At 37.2% G+C, this 14,989-nt stretch overlaps 1 protein-coding gene across 2 annotated transcripts; it reads left to right on the top strand.

Moving 5' to 3' along the window:
* The first annotated feature begins 625 nt into the window (after positions 1 to 625).
* LOC128688257 (DNA fragmentation factor-related protein 4) lies at positions 626 to 14,410 on the top strand. Of its 2 annotated transcripts, none has more exons than XM_070086841.1 (3): positions 626 to 956; positions 2,079 to 2,302; positions 13,949 to 14,410. In XM_070086841.1, exons 2-3 carry the CDS (start codon positions 2,192 to 2,194, stop codon positions 14,393 to 14,395), a joined length of 558 nt encoding a protein of 185 aa, XP_069942942.1. In that variant the 5' UTR covers positions 626 to 956; positions 2,079 to 2,191; the 3' UTR covers positions 14,396 to 14,410. The 2 variants fall into 2 exon arrangements, with proteins under 2 accessions (XP_069942942.1, XP_069942941.1); XM_070086840.1 differs by having other exon boundaries at positions 627 to 993.
* Positions 14,411 to 14,989: the final 579 nt, after the last annotated feature.

The raw sequence follows: 14,989 nt of genomic DNA, 5'->3' as shown, positions 1-14,989 counted from the left end.
CTCTGTAACTTGCTCAGCTATCAAAACTTTGGGATCCAGTCCCTGGACCCATTATGTACCTCTGTAATCTTTTGACTACCGCACACAGGATGGGTATGGGGTGCCTGGTGGCTAAAGCTCCCGCTTCACACACGGAGGGCCCGGGTTCGATTCCCGGCGGGTGGAAACATTTCGACACGTTTCCTTACACCTGTTGTCCTGTTCACCTAGCAGCAAATAGGTACCTGGGTGTTAGTCGACTGGTGTGGGTCGCATCCTGGGGGACAAGATTAAGGACCACAATGGAAATAAGTTAGACAGTCCTCGATGACGCACTGACTTTCTTGGGTTATCCTGGGTGGCTAACCCTCCGGGGTTAAAAATCCGAACGAAATCTTATCTTTCTTATCTTAACTAACTTTTATCACTCAGCTTTGGAAATATGTCACTTATTCCTGTGCCTAAATGAGCTTACAATGTATCATATCTGCCCGAAATGCCTAGGCATACTAGTGGCTTTTTTCGTAATTAATATTTTAAACATGTAAACCACACATTGTAAGCTTTCTAAGGAAATAAACATTTTGATTTGATTTGAAATGAAAGCAAGGCTCGTTACGGTGACAGTTGTCAGTGGCCCTATAAACCCTCAACACGAAACAATATGGAGCGAAAATATAATAGTTATAACTATAACCAGAATTTTTAAAGGGGTAGACCGATAAGCCAACGGAAGACCTCGGTCAGATGACCATAAGCTCCATGTGTGGGTCATTATATGACCAAGACTCACCTCGGGAAACACTTTTCCTGTTTCCTGATAAATCTTACCTAGGAATACGGCTCCAGTTGTATTGCCCTATAAACCCCCAACAAACAGTGAAAAAAAAAAAAGAGGAAAAGATAACTCTTGCAACTTCCTAGTTTATTTTCCTTTTCACTTTGAAAAGGAGACGTCTCCCTGATCATTTTCAAAGGTATAGACGAGATGAGCTTTATTCAGTTTAAATACCGGTGAGTTTATTGGCTTAAAAAATTTTTTACCTGTTGCCTGATAAATAACGTAGAAGCTCATACATTACAAGTACATGGTTGTTATAGGAATACACAGGTAATGATTCCCGGTACTGCTGGAAACATTAGGATGTGTTTCCGTATGATACCTGTTGTCCCTGTTCACCTGTAAGTAAAGTAGGTACCTGGGTGTTAGTGGACTGGTGTGGGTCGCATCCTGGGGCAAAACTGACCTAATTTGCCAGAAATGCTCTGCATAACAAGGGCCTTTCTATATAGTAGTATGTCATTGATGTCAGCTAGGACTGTATACCTTGTACATGTACTTGTAGAAATAAAGATATTATTATTATTACTATTATTATTATTATTATTATTATTATTATTATTATTATTATTATTATTATTATTATTATTATTATTATTATATGATTTATTATTATTAGTTTATTATTATTATTATTATTATTATTATTAATGTTCGGTTTATGACGTTTTTTTCTATTGTGTCTTATTAACATATTATACTTGCTGGTTTAAGTAAGTTTATTCAGGTATACACAAATACAGTTACATTGATTATCATACATAACAGCATATGTGTAAAGTACCTAGGATAACCCAAAAAAAGTTAGAGTGACTTATTTCCATTGGGGTCTTATACCTTATTATTATTATAATATAAAGGTGATAATATTTTATTATTATTCTATAAAGGAGATAATATCTTATTATCATACTATTAAGACTATCTACTACACGAGGGTCATTAAAACTGCTACACGAGGGTCATTAAGACTATCTACAATACGAGGGTCATTACTAGGAATGAGGTAAAATTACACGTGTGCTAGCTAAAAATATAAAAAATCATTCCCCTCCCTTTCTGTAGCTACATTCATCAGACACCTTTTGGCACTCTCTTGAACTGGTTTATGCTATGACTGGCTTTGACATGTGCAGGCAGTCTGTTCCATTCCTTTATTGCTGTACAATAAAAGGTGTTTGAAGTCTGGCCACTGACTGTGGGTACTACAAAGTTGTGCTCTCTCCCCCTAGTATACCATTAATAATTTTTATTGCAGGGAAGCAACTTGGAAGTAAACTGTATCATCAAGGCTGGAAGAAACCTTGTAGTAAACTGTACATATCATGAAGAAGAAACCTCATAGTAAACTGCAGACATTGTGAAGTTCAAATGTCACGACGCTTCGTAGCAGTGTTGAGCCCTTGCCGCCGGAAGGTCGGCATTGTGGCATCTACGTATCGAGACTTTCTGAAAAAGTGCCGAGCTAAGTTTACATTGAAGGTCAGAAATTTGCTGTTGTAGATCATGTTGCTTTCTAAATTCTCTGACAACTTATGCCATATGAGCTCTGCTTTTAGAAGTCTGGTGTTTAAACTTTCACTTAATTACTGCCCAACCTACCTGTGGCTCAGAGAAAGAAACTGACAAATTATGAGCAGTACATGTATTTTATTTCTTTCTGTAGAAAACAAAATGTAGTTTACATGCAATAAAATATTGTTAGGCACAAAGAAAGCCACTAACATGCAGTGCATTTTGGGAAGACTAATCCTAGAGTCATTAAAGCTATGGTACCATTAGTGTAGTAGCCTGAAGGGTTAATAACACAGTAACCCAAGAAAATCACTGTGGTTTAATTGCATTGGTACCCTCCATCCACAGAATGCAGCCCACAATACCCAGCTAACACCCAGGTATCTGTTTACTACTAGATAAATTGGAGGTACAGCCTCTCCTCACTTAACGATGGAGTTCTGTTCCCAAGACCACATCAGTAAACGAATTCGTTGCTAAGTGAGGCGCATACTGTAATAATGGTAGGGGGTTTGTGTCTACCATCTTTGATATTGTTTTAATGTCACCTTTGCACCATTTATAACATTTCTGGTATATTTTTAAATGTTTATACAGTAGTGTACTGTATATTGAAATAAACAGATTAGAGGAAATCAGCTCTAACATACATTATTTAGGTATGCATACTGGTCAGAGAGCCCATCGTAAGTCCGAGTCATTGATAAACGAGTATGCCGCTAAGTGAGGAAGTAAGGTAAAATGCCATAATGTTTCCACCTGACCCAGGGTCAAACCAGTGTCTTCTGGTTATGTAATAAAAGTGCTGTGAGCCATCTACACAGGGTATCATAATTATCTGTTTGTAGCTGCATGGACAGAGCTGTGGTCCTGGTGCCCTTTCTACATTAATTTGTTATATAATTTTTGTATTGTTTTAATTTCCCCATACAGTAGTTGCAATGCCTACTACCTCCTCTCTTAATTTATTTCAGTCTTAAAGCACTTTATTTGTCAAAATAAAAAAAATCTGAGTATCCCTTCAGCTACAACTTTTCTTAATATTCATCTATAGCTTCTTCTTTTTCATGTTGAAAGTATTAAAAATCTTCTTTATTTATTATTTTTTATTCTTGTACATGTATAACCCTACATGTAGAAAAAATAAAGTAATAATACCTTGGCTGGAACAGTTCACAAATAACCTGCACATAATACAGGAAATTTGTGAGGATGGTTCAGTCCATCCTAGACCATTGTCAATTCACAACTTTGTGATTTGATAATAGTGCAGGATGGACCAAAACATCGTCATAAGTTTACTCTCCTAGATGCAGGGTATTTGTGAATCCTGTATGTAGTTATCTCATTTCCTCTTTTTTCTCCTATCATGTAGCACAGACAACTTTAGTGTTTTCAGTCTGTCATCATAACTCAGATTTTCTTTTGACATTGGGGATCCGTTTTGTAGCACTTTGGACTTTTTTTTTTTCTGTCTGATTCCAATTTTGTCTTAATATATATTGTTAACAGCTTCTTCAGCATCTCTCCATCCATGTATGTGAAAGCTATTTTATAGTTAGCAAGGATAGCATATGCATGTCTCTCAATTTTCTTTGTGACCACCTGGTGTCAATTTATTATTAATAACACCTAGATCCCTTTCTCTGAATGAGATTTAAAAAAATTATCACACATTTTTTGCTCATTATGTGGCCTGATTTTGCATTTTTCCATTTTCATTGCATTAAATTCCATCATCTGTCACTATATTCAGATGATTTTTGCATCATCCATCAATAATTTCATATAGTTTATACGTACACCTACCATCCGACTTACGACGGAGTTTGGTTCCGAGAAACTGGTCGTAAGTCGAAATGGTCGTAAGTTGAACTTTACTACTGAATATCAACAAAACATTTTTGTAATGACTTTATTTTATTGTTTTATTTTGGAATTTCATGTTTTACTTTACTTTTTATGTTGTTAGTACTGTATTTTATACTGTAAGGTTTAGGATAAACACTGTGTACAACACAAATAGTTGTTTATTTCCCAGAAATTTAGCATAAAAAACACGGTCGTAAGTTGAGTGGTCGTAAGTCGAGTAGGTCGTAAGTCGGATGGTAGGTGTAATTCCTTTTGGTAAGGCATTTACAGTATATGCCTTTAAAATATTGGAGCAAGAACAGGTCCTTGTGGTACCCCATGGTGACATTTTCCTAAAAGGACATTTTAGCTCTTATCCCTGTTCACATTTTCCTCTCAAACAGAAAGTCTCTGATCCATTGTAATAGCTTGCCTTGTATGCAATTTATGCTTTGAAGTTTCCATATTAGTCTATCATGGAGAGCTCTATCAGAAACTCTCCTAAATATTTGATAAACACAGTCTGCTTCTTCATTTTTTTTCCTGAACAATTTTTGTGGCTGTCATAATAAATAAATAGATTTTGTATACTAGAATTTCAAAACAAATAACTTAATTGTTTGTAGGTAGTAGGTTGATAGACAGCAACCGCCCAGGGAGGTACTACCGTCCTGCCAAGTGAGTGTAAAACCGAAGCCTGTAATTATTTTACACGATGGTAGGATTGCTGGTGTCTTCCTTTTCTGTCTCATACACATGCAAGATCTCAGGTACGTCTTGCTACTTCTACTTACACATAGGTCACACTACACATACATGTACAAGCATATATATACACACCCCTCTGGGTTTTCTTCTATTTTCTTTCTAGCTCTTGTTCTTGTTTATTTCCTCTTACCTCCATGGGGAAGTGGAACAGAATTCTTCCTCTGTAAGCCATGCATGTTGTAAGAGGCAACTAAAATGCCAGGAGCAAGGGGCTAGTAACCCCTTCTCCTGTATATACTGTATTACTAAATGTAAAAGGAGAAACTTTCGTTTTTCCTTTTGGGCCACCCCGCCTCGGTGGGATACAGCCGGTGTGTTGAAAGAAAGAAAGAACTTAATTGCTTATTAGTTGCCATTTGTTTAATCTACATTTTCTAATGGATTTTCCAATATTTTTGCAATAATTCTTGTCAGCAAAACTGGCCTAAAATTTAAAAGGTCTTTCCTGTCGCCTTTTTTTTTTAAATATTTAGTATAATGTGTGCTGTCTTTCATTTGACATGCAAGTTTACCCTCTTATTCTGAATGCTTTAAAATTTTCAGTTCTGCACATTCTTTTAACCCTTTCAGGGTCCAGAGGACAAATCTCTGAGTGACAGCCAGGGTCCAAGAATTTAAAAAAAAAAAATCTTATTTTTTTCCTATGAAATGGTAGAAAATATTTTTCTGAAGGTAATAAAACAAAAAGTACGAAATTTAATGGAAAATCAACGAAGTTATACTCTTCCAAATTTTGATGTGTCAGCAATATTTACGCATTGGTGATTTTGCTGAATTTGACTCCCATTTTAGGCCAGTTACAATATTCCAGTCAACTAAATTCTTAGCTATTTTGCTAGTATTACTATTTTATCGATTGAGCACAAGAAATCACCTAGTCAACTGTTTCAACTGTCCAATAAAGTGATTGGAAATTGGTAATTTGGCCAATTTAACACAAAGTTCAAAATATTCCAGTTTCAAAATAGGATCTAGAATAAACAGTGCAGACATTCCTGGCACTAAACTAACATTTCCTCTTTTCATTAGTTACATTTTCAGGCTTTACAAGTGAATTCCATTTTGATTTTTTATTCTCATAATGAATTTTTATTCACACCTAAAAGCAAAAGATTTACTCTTATGCAATGTTGTAATAATTGTATAATAAATATCAGCACATTCGTGAATGTATGTTAGACCCACCTGCTGATGCGTATTAGATGCATGACATAATTTGTTTACTCTTGAACATCCGCAAAAAATGAACGTTTCCGCTATTTTGAGCTCAGTTTCAAGCCATTTTCAGTACTAAGACCAATCAAAATCATCTCTATTTCTGTAATATATCTTCCATTCTATGAAATGTGACTTAGAAATTGCAAAAGAACTGTAAAAAACATACAATAAAACACCACAAGTAGCTGTTTTAATCCAAAATAACAGTCGGAGCTTTTTTTCAAAAAACAAAATTATTTTATCATATGAAATGGTAGAGAATCCTTTTCTGAAGGCAATAAAACCAAAATCTCCATGGGTAAGTGGAACAGAATCCTCCTTACATAAGCCATGTGTCGTAAGAGGCAACTAAAATGCCGGAGCAAGGGGCTAGTAACCCCTTCTCCTGTATATGCTATTAAATTTAAGAAGAAAACCTTCGGTTTGTTGAAAGAAGAAGAATGAAACCAAAAGTATGAAATTTGATGGAAAGCTTACTGAATTATGCTCTTGCAAAGTTAGTGGCCTCGGCGATATTTATGCATCGGCGATTTTGTCCACTTTGTGCTCAATTTTTGGCCAGTCCCATTGTTCTAGTCAACCTAAACTCATATAGCCATTTCACTAATATTCTTTCTACTCTATCAATTGAGTACAAGAAACCACCCATTTACCTATTTCAGCTACTCAATAAAGTGATCAGAAATCAGTAATCTGGCTAATTTCACACAAAATTCAAAAATTGCTAATTTAAAAATAGGGTCCAGAGTGAACAATAAAGACACTCATGGCACTTAAAAACATTTCCTCTGTTCATTAGTCATGTCTCCAAGCCTCTCTTGCATTACACTTGCTTTCCATTTATAATTTTTATTCACTCACTCAAAAAATAGAAAATTTACTGTTATGCAGGCTACTGCATTATTGTAATAATTGTATAAATAATGTCAGTGCATTCCTAAATCTGTATCAGACTGGCAAGCTGGATGCATATTGGACAAATGACATCATTTGTGTACTCTGGAGTATCGGCAAAAATCGAACATTTCCGCTAATTTGAGCTCAATTTCAAGATACTTTCAGTCCTGAAACCAATCAAAATCATCTTAATTTCTGTAGTATATCTTTTGTTCTATCAAATTAAACCAAGAAACCGAGAATAAAACCATAAAAACCATGCGAAAATACACAGCAAAGTCACTATTGTAAACCAAAAATACCTGGAGTCTACCTGGAGGGTATTCCAGGGATCAACGCCCCTGCTGCCTAGACCATGACCAAGCCTCCCAGTGGATCAGGACTTGATCAACTAGGCTGTTACTGCTTGCCGCACATAGTCCAGTGTACAAACCACAGGCCGGCTGATCTGGCACCAACTTTAAGTATCTGTCCAGCTCCCACTTGAAGGCAGCCAGGGGCCTATTGGTAATTCCCCTTATGCATAGTGGGAGGCTGTTGAGCAGTCTTGGGCCCCAGACACTTATGACACCCCTACTTTTCATTGGGGGTATTTTGCACTGCCTGCCCACTACAAGATCACTTGGAGTGGGGTTGTCGTAACTACTCTTGTTTGTCTGCACCTCCTGGTCCCTTTTTGTAGCACTGTTTTTGGAGGACCGAAGAGTAGCACATTTTTTGTTGAAAGAATTTACAGGAGGGAGAATGACACTCCTTTAGACAGGTTATGACATTTTTTGGAATGTTCAGAGTTGCATGCCCCATTTGTTTTTCCTGACATTCCATGCTTACAGATGCCCCAAACATAGAATTTGCACAATTTCACTTTTGGTTGGGTAGAATTTTTTGGTAGGTATGTTCTCAGTTTGTGCAGTTTCTAGGACTGTACTATAATCCTCATTATCCAAGCCAGGGCCACCCCGTCCTGCTTCCGGGGAACTACTGTCCCCAGAAGAAGAAGAAGAAGAAGAAGACTCCTCCACTTCATCTGTAATGTGGGCTATGGTCTTGTGCAATGATGGTTGTATATTTAAGGTTTTAGTGGTGACTGTGGTAGAGTCCCTAGCAGAGTCTGGACTGGCACTAAGGCTGGAGGCTGAGCCTGGGCCAGCACCAGCACTGTGAGCAGTAGTGCTAGGACTGGGAGATGAGTCTGGGTTAGCACTCTGTGTGGGGGGGGGTTGCATTAACTGATGTTTTTGTATCCTGTGTTTTTTTTTTCAGTGGGTGACTATATAGTTTCAAGTCATCTGTTGTGGTATGGGTTGTGATATGGGCATTCTGCATTTTTTGGTTCACTCCTCCTATCTCTTCCTTCCATGTTTTATATATCTTTAATAGACTGCCCAAGAGTTCATCTTTATTTTCTTGCTTATTTTTACTATTTATTACTGTCCTTAGTACCTTTCTGATACCTGCCCAAAGTTCTATATCTTTATTGCACAACCAGAAGCACCATGCTAGTTCAAAGTCATTTTTTGAGGCAGTGTTTATTCTTGCACAAGAGATATGATGCTTGGAAAAGCACAGGCTGCATGTGATCCTGGATTTCCTTCCAAGGATTTTTTTACATGTCCCACATGTATGCTGTACTGACATTCTGCCTGTATCTTACTTCACTCTGTATGCCATGAAAAAACTGATTTCCACTTTACCTTTTTCTGCACCAGTGACAGTAATATGTAAGATGTATTTATAGAAACCAAGGCTTGTGGCATGTGGATGGGGGGTGACTATATTATGGCTGTGGGTAGCTGGTGGCGGGTAGGGGTCATGGGGGGGTCGGAAAAAGGTCACATGACATCCCGTTTTCCTCCCAGGGGTGAGCATGTTACATATTTTCTCTTCATTTACGTAATTTCGTTTTGTTCACTGTATAACTCTTTCCAGATTCATTCCTTGCTGATCACTCTTTTTTTTTTTTTTTAACACATCAGCCGTTTCCCACCAAGGCAGGGTGACCCAAAAGAAAGAAAAACCCAAAGAGAAAGGAAAAACTTTTATTATCATTTAACATTTTCACCATCACTCATACATAATCATTGTCTTTGTAGAGGCACCCAGATACGACAGTCTAGATAGTCACTCCAAACTGTCAATATCCCAAACACTCATATATATTTTAATTTATTGATCTTACTGAGTTCTTCACACTGATCTAGATTTGGTTATTGTGGTATGGGGTATATGGTGTTATATGGGTGTACATGGTAGGCCTATGTGGTTGCCTGGTAGCACTGCCAGACGTATGGCTGTAACACACCACCCATAGGTACAATGCACTTCTCGCATGCGATGCTACATTTTAGTTTAAAACACTTTCATTATGTTTAATCACTATCCTTGAGTTGTTCCACTGACAGTTTTGATTCACTAGGTCTTTCGACTGTGTATTGGTATCTTAGTCAGTTCATTATGTATAGTAATTCAGACCTTTGTGTGTACACTGAAACACATGACAACACCAGGACACTTCCATTTAAATTTATTTCATGCTGATTACTCAGTGGTGGTAATTTTTTGTGATTTCTTTTTTATATCTAGTCTACTTCCTTCACTATGGTTACCCTTAATGGTAGTCCATGTTTTTCCATTTTCACTCAACAGTAATACGATTTACTGCTTCCTTCAAATGGCAATCTTTCCTGTTTCCCACCAACACTGGGCTTAGCCTGGGTCCTTGGCACTTCAATATTTTGTTTGAGTTCCGTTTAAAGAATACAAGGATCACGTACATGTATATGTTGATCACAATCAACAGATTAGCCATTCACGGCATTAATGTTTCTTTTCCACCATTTTTCCCCTTTTATGGACCACCCCTCACGCTTGAGAAAACTGAGCCCCCAAAAACACACATACATGTGTGGCTATCGCTGGTAGAGAGACACACAGTCACAGTGTTTTCTCATTATGCACTGCTTGCTGCAGAATTTTTTGTATATGGTGCACACTTACTGCATAGACCCGTTCTCTCATATCTAGGCCCAAATTTACTACTCAAAGCTTATCTGAGTGAGCTGAGCTCATGGCATTGTACTGTGAACCAACACTGGCTTCAAAGCCATTATATAACAGGATCGACACCAAAAGGGTTAATATTTAACCCTTTCAGGGATTCCGACGTACTAGTACGGCTTACACACCAGGGTTTTTGACGTACTTGTATGCCTAAATTCTAGCGCTCTCACATCTAGTGAGAGAAAGCTGGTAGGCTTACATATGAAAGAATGGGTCTATGTGGTCAGTGTGCACAGTATAAAAAAAAATTCTGCAGTACACAGTGCGTAATGAGAAAAAAAAACTGAGTGTTTTTGGTTTAAAACAACAACTTTGCACTGTATTTCCGTATGGTATTTATGATGGTATCCTAGTTTTCCTGGTCTCATTTTATAGAATGGAAGACATGTTACAGAAATTGAGACTATTTTGATTGGTTTTACAATGAAAAGTACCTTGAAATTGAGCTCAAAGTAGCAGAAATCTTCGATTTTTGCCAAAGTTCAAAAGTAAACAAATCATGCTACGCATCCAACACACGTCAACTGGTGAGTCTAGTATTCTTTCACAAGTGCGCTGATATTATTTATACCATTTCTACACTAATGCGGTAGTCTGCATTATTTTTTGTGAGAATAAAAATTCAAAGTGGAAAGCAAAAGAATGTAAGAGGGGCCTGGGGCCGTGACTAATGAACAGAGGAAATGTTATTTTAGTGCCAGGAACGTCTTTCTTGTTTATTCTGGACCCTATTTGGAAATTGGCATCTTTTGAAATTTGTGTGAAATTGGCAAAATTGCTAAATTCTGACCACTTTATTGGATAGTTGAAATCGGTAAATGGGTGGTTTCTTGTACTCATTCGATAGAAAAAATGAAGTTCTAGCGAAATAATTATGATTTTTGTTGACTAGTACACTGGAATTGGCCGAAAATAGGGCTCAAAGTGGGCAAAATCACCAATGCGTAAACATCGTCGAGACTGCTAACTTCGCGAGAGCATAATTCCTAAGTTTTCCATCAAATTTCATACTTTTGGTGTCATTATGATCGGGAAAAGATTTTCTGTCTTTTCATAATTTTTTTTTTTTTTTTTTTTTTTTTTTTTCCTTGAAAATTTGTCAACCCTGAGAACAAGTCTGGGAGAGGGCCTGTCGACCCTGAGAGGGTTAATTGTGCATGTAATTTCTTTAATAATAATAATTTTTATTTTAGCTTGATACATGTTTGTAGAAGGGTGTATAACAATTGAGTGTACATTGCAAAAGCCCCTTTATATGCAGAGCATTTTGGGCAAACTTAAGACTGACTTAAGATTAATAAGGCAATAACAGTACGAAATTGTACATATGGTCATTAGGCGAGTTACAATGAATACAAGAAAATTGATCATTAGTTCATGCTGTATGGCTTTAATAAATTTGGTAGAGGAGAATTACAGTTTAGTTATCTCAGTATCCTCTAACTTGATTATCTGTTTAGGTTTTAAATCTCCTACATATAAAATATCCTCGTTTTTAAGTACACTTTGAAATTTTCTATTTAGTGCATTACACGTTTCCTCTTCCACGTCAGTGATTTTGGTTTCATTCTTAATTCTTTGTATTTTGTCTTTAACATTCAGTTTGTATATGTATGGCATACAATACCATCTTTCAGTTATGTCCTTGAATTTGTATTGATAAAGCCATTGGCTGTCAAAACATCTATAGTAAAGATACCCAGATGTTGCACATATGTCTAATTCTTCAACATTTAGTTTATCTTTTACAAACTAGAATAAAAGATTTTATTCTATATTGCTCTGTCTAGTACTTCTGTATTTCCTTACACTTGCTTATCCATCCATTTCTATCTTATTTGAATCCCTCATTCTTACCTGGATTTGCTCACTTTCTGTATTGGTTTAAGTGCTTTATTTTTTCAGTTCTCCAACATCTACCATGAAACTTTTCTTTTATAGTTCTTATTATGTATATCTTTTTTGTGGAATAAACTGTTAAATATCAATTTCATAAGTGTTTCATAATTCTTTTTATAGCCTATATACATACTGTATACATGTGTATGTCTTGTAATATTATATATTCCATTTAGTTTTGTTTGTGTGTACCTTGGCCAATTTACTGCTAGATAACATGGAATTCCCAGTCGGTGTAACTAATCATGCTTCTGGTTATTTGATTTAGAGTGACTGCAGTACAGTGGACCCTCGATTATCGGCCATAATCCATTCCAGAAGGTCAGCCTAAAACCAAAATAATATTTCCCATGAGAATTAATGTAAATACAATTAATCCGTTCCAGACACCCAAAAATATTAACAAAAAGAACATTTTTTAAAGATTAATTATAGTTTTACATACACAAAACAATGAGAACTAAATAAAATAAATAAATGAACATTTACATCACTATTACAAACCTTTATTGAAGACTTTTGTTAGCTTATAGCAGACAGGGAGGAGGAGAGAGGGGAGGACTGATTATTGTTTAGAATGTAAATCCCCCTCCATAAGGACTTCAGGTATCAAAACCCTCTCTGGGGTTACTTCCCTCCCTGCCTACTACACTCCCTGCATGCCTGCTATACTCCCTGCCTTCCTCCTACACTCCATGCCTCCCTGCTGCACTCCCTGCCTGCCTGCTACACTTCCTGCCTCCTTGCTACACTCCCTCCCTCCATGCTACACTCCCTGCCTTCCTCCTACACTCCCTGCTACACCCTGCCTCCCTACTGCACTCCCTGCCTCCCTGCTACACTCCCTGCCTCCCTGCTACACTTCCTCCCTCCATGCTACAGCCTGCTACAATCCCTGCCTCCCTGCTAAACTCCCTCTCTCTGTGCTACACTGCCTGCTTCCCCGCTACATTCCCTGTCTGCCTGTTCCATTCCCTGCCTGCCTGCTACTCTCCCTGCCTCCCTTCCACAGCATATGTGTAAAGAACCTAGGATAACCCAAAAAAGTCATAGTGACTTATTTCCATTGGGGTCCTGCCTCCCCACTACACTCCCTGCCTGCCTGCTACACTCCCTGCCTGCCTGCTACACTCCCTGCCTCCCTGCTAAACTCCCTTTTACAACATTAGCTCCTTGATTTCTACTTTCTTTGACAGGATGGAAGTGATTGTTGATTTGGATTTCTCATACTTTTCAACAATTTCTTTCTTAAATTCCATCGTGTTTCTCACTTTCTTTACCAAAGGAACTTTACTAGGAACTTTCTTTGGGCTCATGGTTGCTTATTTTACAGTTGCACTCAATCAATAACCACAAAAATCAATGGATTATACCAAAATGTTTGGATGAATGAGCAAAGGCTTCCTCACTCTCCCAGAGACACAGCCAGACTGACTCGTGAACGCCGTGGAGCACGGGTAGACACATCTAGTACGGCCGATCTCCAAAATAACAGCCGATAACCGGAATAGAATTTCGGCCAAAAAAGCGGGCGAAAACCGAGGGTCCACTATAATTAGAAAACTTTTTTATGGGGATATGCAGTAATTACTGGATACAGTACAGTTTGTGTGCTCAGTACTGTATGTGTTTTCTTGAGCAAAGATATCACAATTGTATACTGTAATAAATATTACAGATGCGATATAATTCATACTCCATGGAGAAGTTAAGAAGAATCATTCCTCTGTAAACCATGTGTGTCCTAGGAGGCGACTAAAATTCTGGAAGCAAGGGGATAGTAACCCCTTCTCCTGTATAAATTACTAAATGTAAAAAGAAAAAAACTTTATGAAGGCATTTCTTTTTTTTGGGGGGTCATCCTGCCTTGGTGGGAGATGGCCAGTGTGTTAAAAAAAATATAATTTATATGCTTTTCAGAAGGAGAAGGCACTCATTGTGACTTTAGATGATGGCACGGAAATTGATGAAGAGTATTTTGAATTTCTCGACAGTGATACAGAGCTACATGTGTCATCAATGGAGGAATATAAAATACCAGATTTTATCAATCAGTTGGCAGTCTTCCTTCATGATTGTCTAAAACAGCAGCCAAAAATTCATGACAAAGTCTTGGAGCTTTTGCAAGAGGCCTTAAGCTCCACCAAGGCAAGAGCACTCCTAGAACTTCTTGCTGAATTTTCTGATTTATCTTCAGTGAGTTCCAGAGAGAGTGATACTGAGTGGTTCAAAGGTAATTCTCCTCGATTATTCTCCATTTTATATGGTACTAAGTTATCCCCAAATTGGAAATGTATCCAAATATTGCATTCAATATTTGGATACATTTCCAATAGTAGGGCATCTTTTTATCCAAAATGGTTATGAACAAGGGTGTTTTGGATTATGGAATTTTTCAAATAATAACTGTTTCTTATACGAGGGGTAGAAAAAGCATATGTTGTTAGAGCATAAGGTATGCAAAAATAGGCAAGTCACACAGGTATATGGGGATATTACAGCACTGAACATTTGTGGTGACAGTTTTTGAAGATGGTTGCGTTTTTTGCTAATATATCGTGGGTGTTCTTGTTAAACAGAATTTTGGACAAAAGAGGTCCTTGCTATATTAAAAAAAAAAACTCTCATATCCATACATTTATTTATTTAGGTTCCAGGCTACCGCTGGAAAGCGGACACCACTGGAAAGCAGAATGCCATTTTGTCTACTTTTAAATACCAGATAATAAATTTACACTAACATATATTAGGTTAGCAACAGAACTAGGCATTAAAAACAACAATAAAAAGTAAAATACAGTCAAACCTCGGTTTTCATATGCCCTAGTTTTCTCTACTTTGCCTTAGTATTCTCTATAAAATGTATGTTTTATTAATATTTTTGGGTGTCTGGAACGGATTAATTGGATTTACATTCCAGCCTCTCCTCACTTTTGATGGGCTCTCTGACTGGTATTTATA

The sequence above is a fragment of the Cherax quadricarinatus genome, chromosome 19 (assembly GCF_038502225.1).
Source record: "Cherax quadricarinatus isolate ZL_2023a chromosome 19, ASM3850222v1, whole genome shotgun sequence".
Classification (NCBI taxonomy): Eukaryota; Metazoa; Arthropoda; class Malacostraca; order Decapoda; family Parastacidae; genus Cherax; species Cherax quadricarinatus.
Note: the sequence above shows the minus strand (reverse complement) of the source record. Positions and strands in the feature narration are given on the sequence as shown.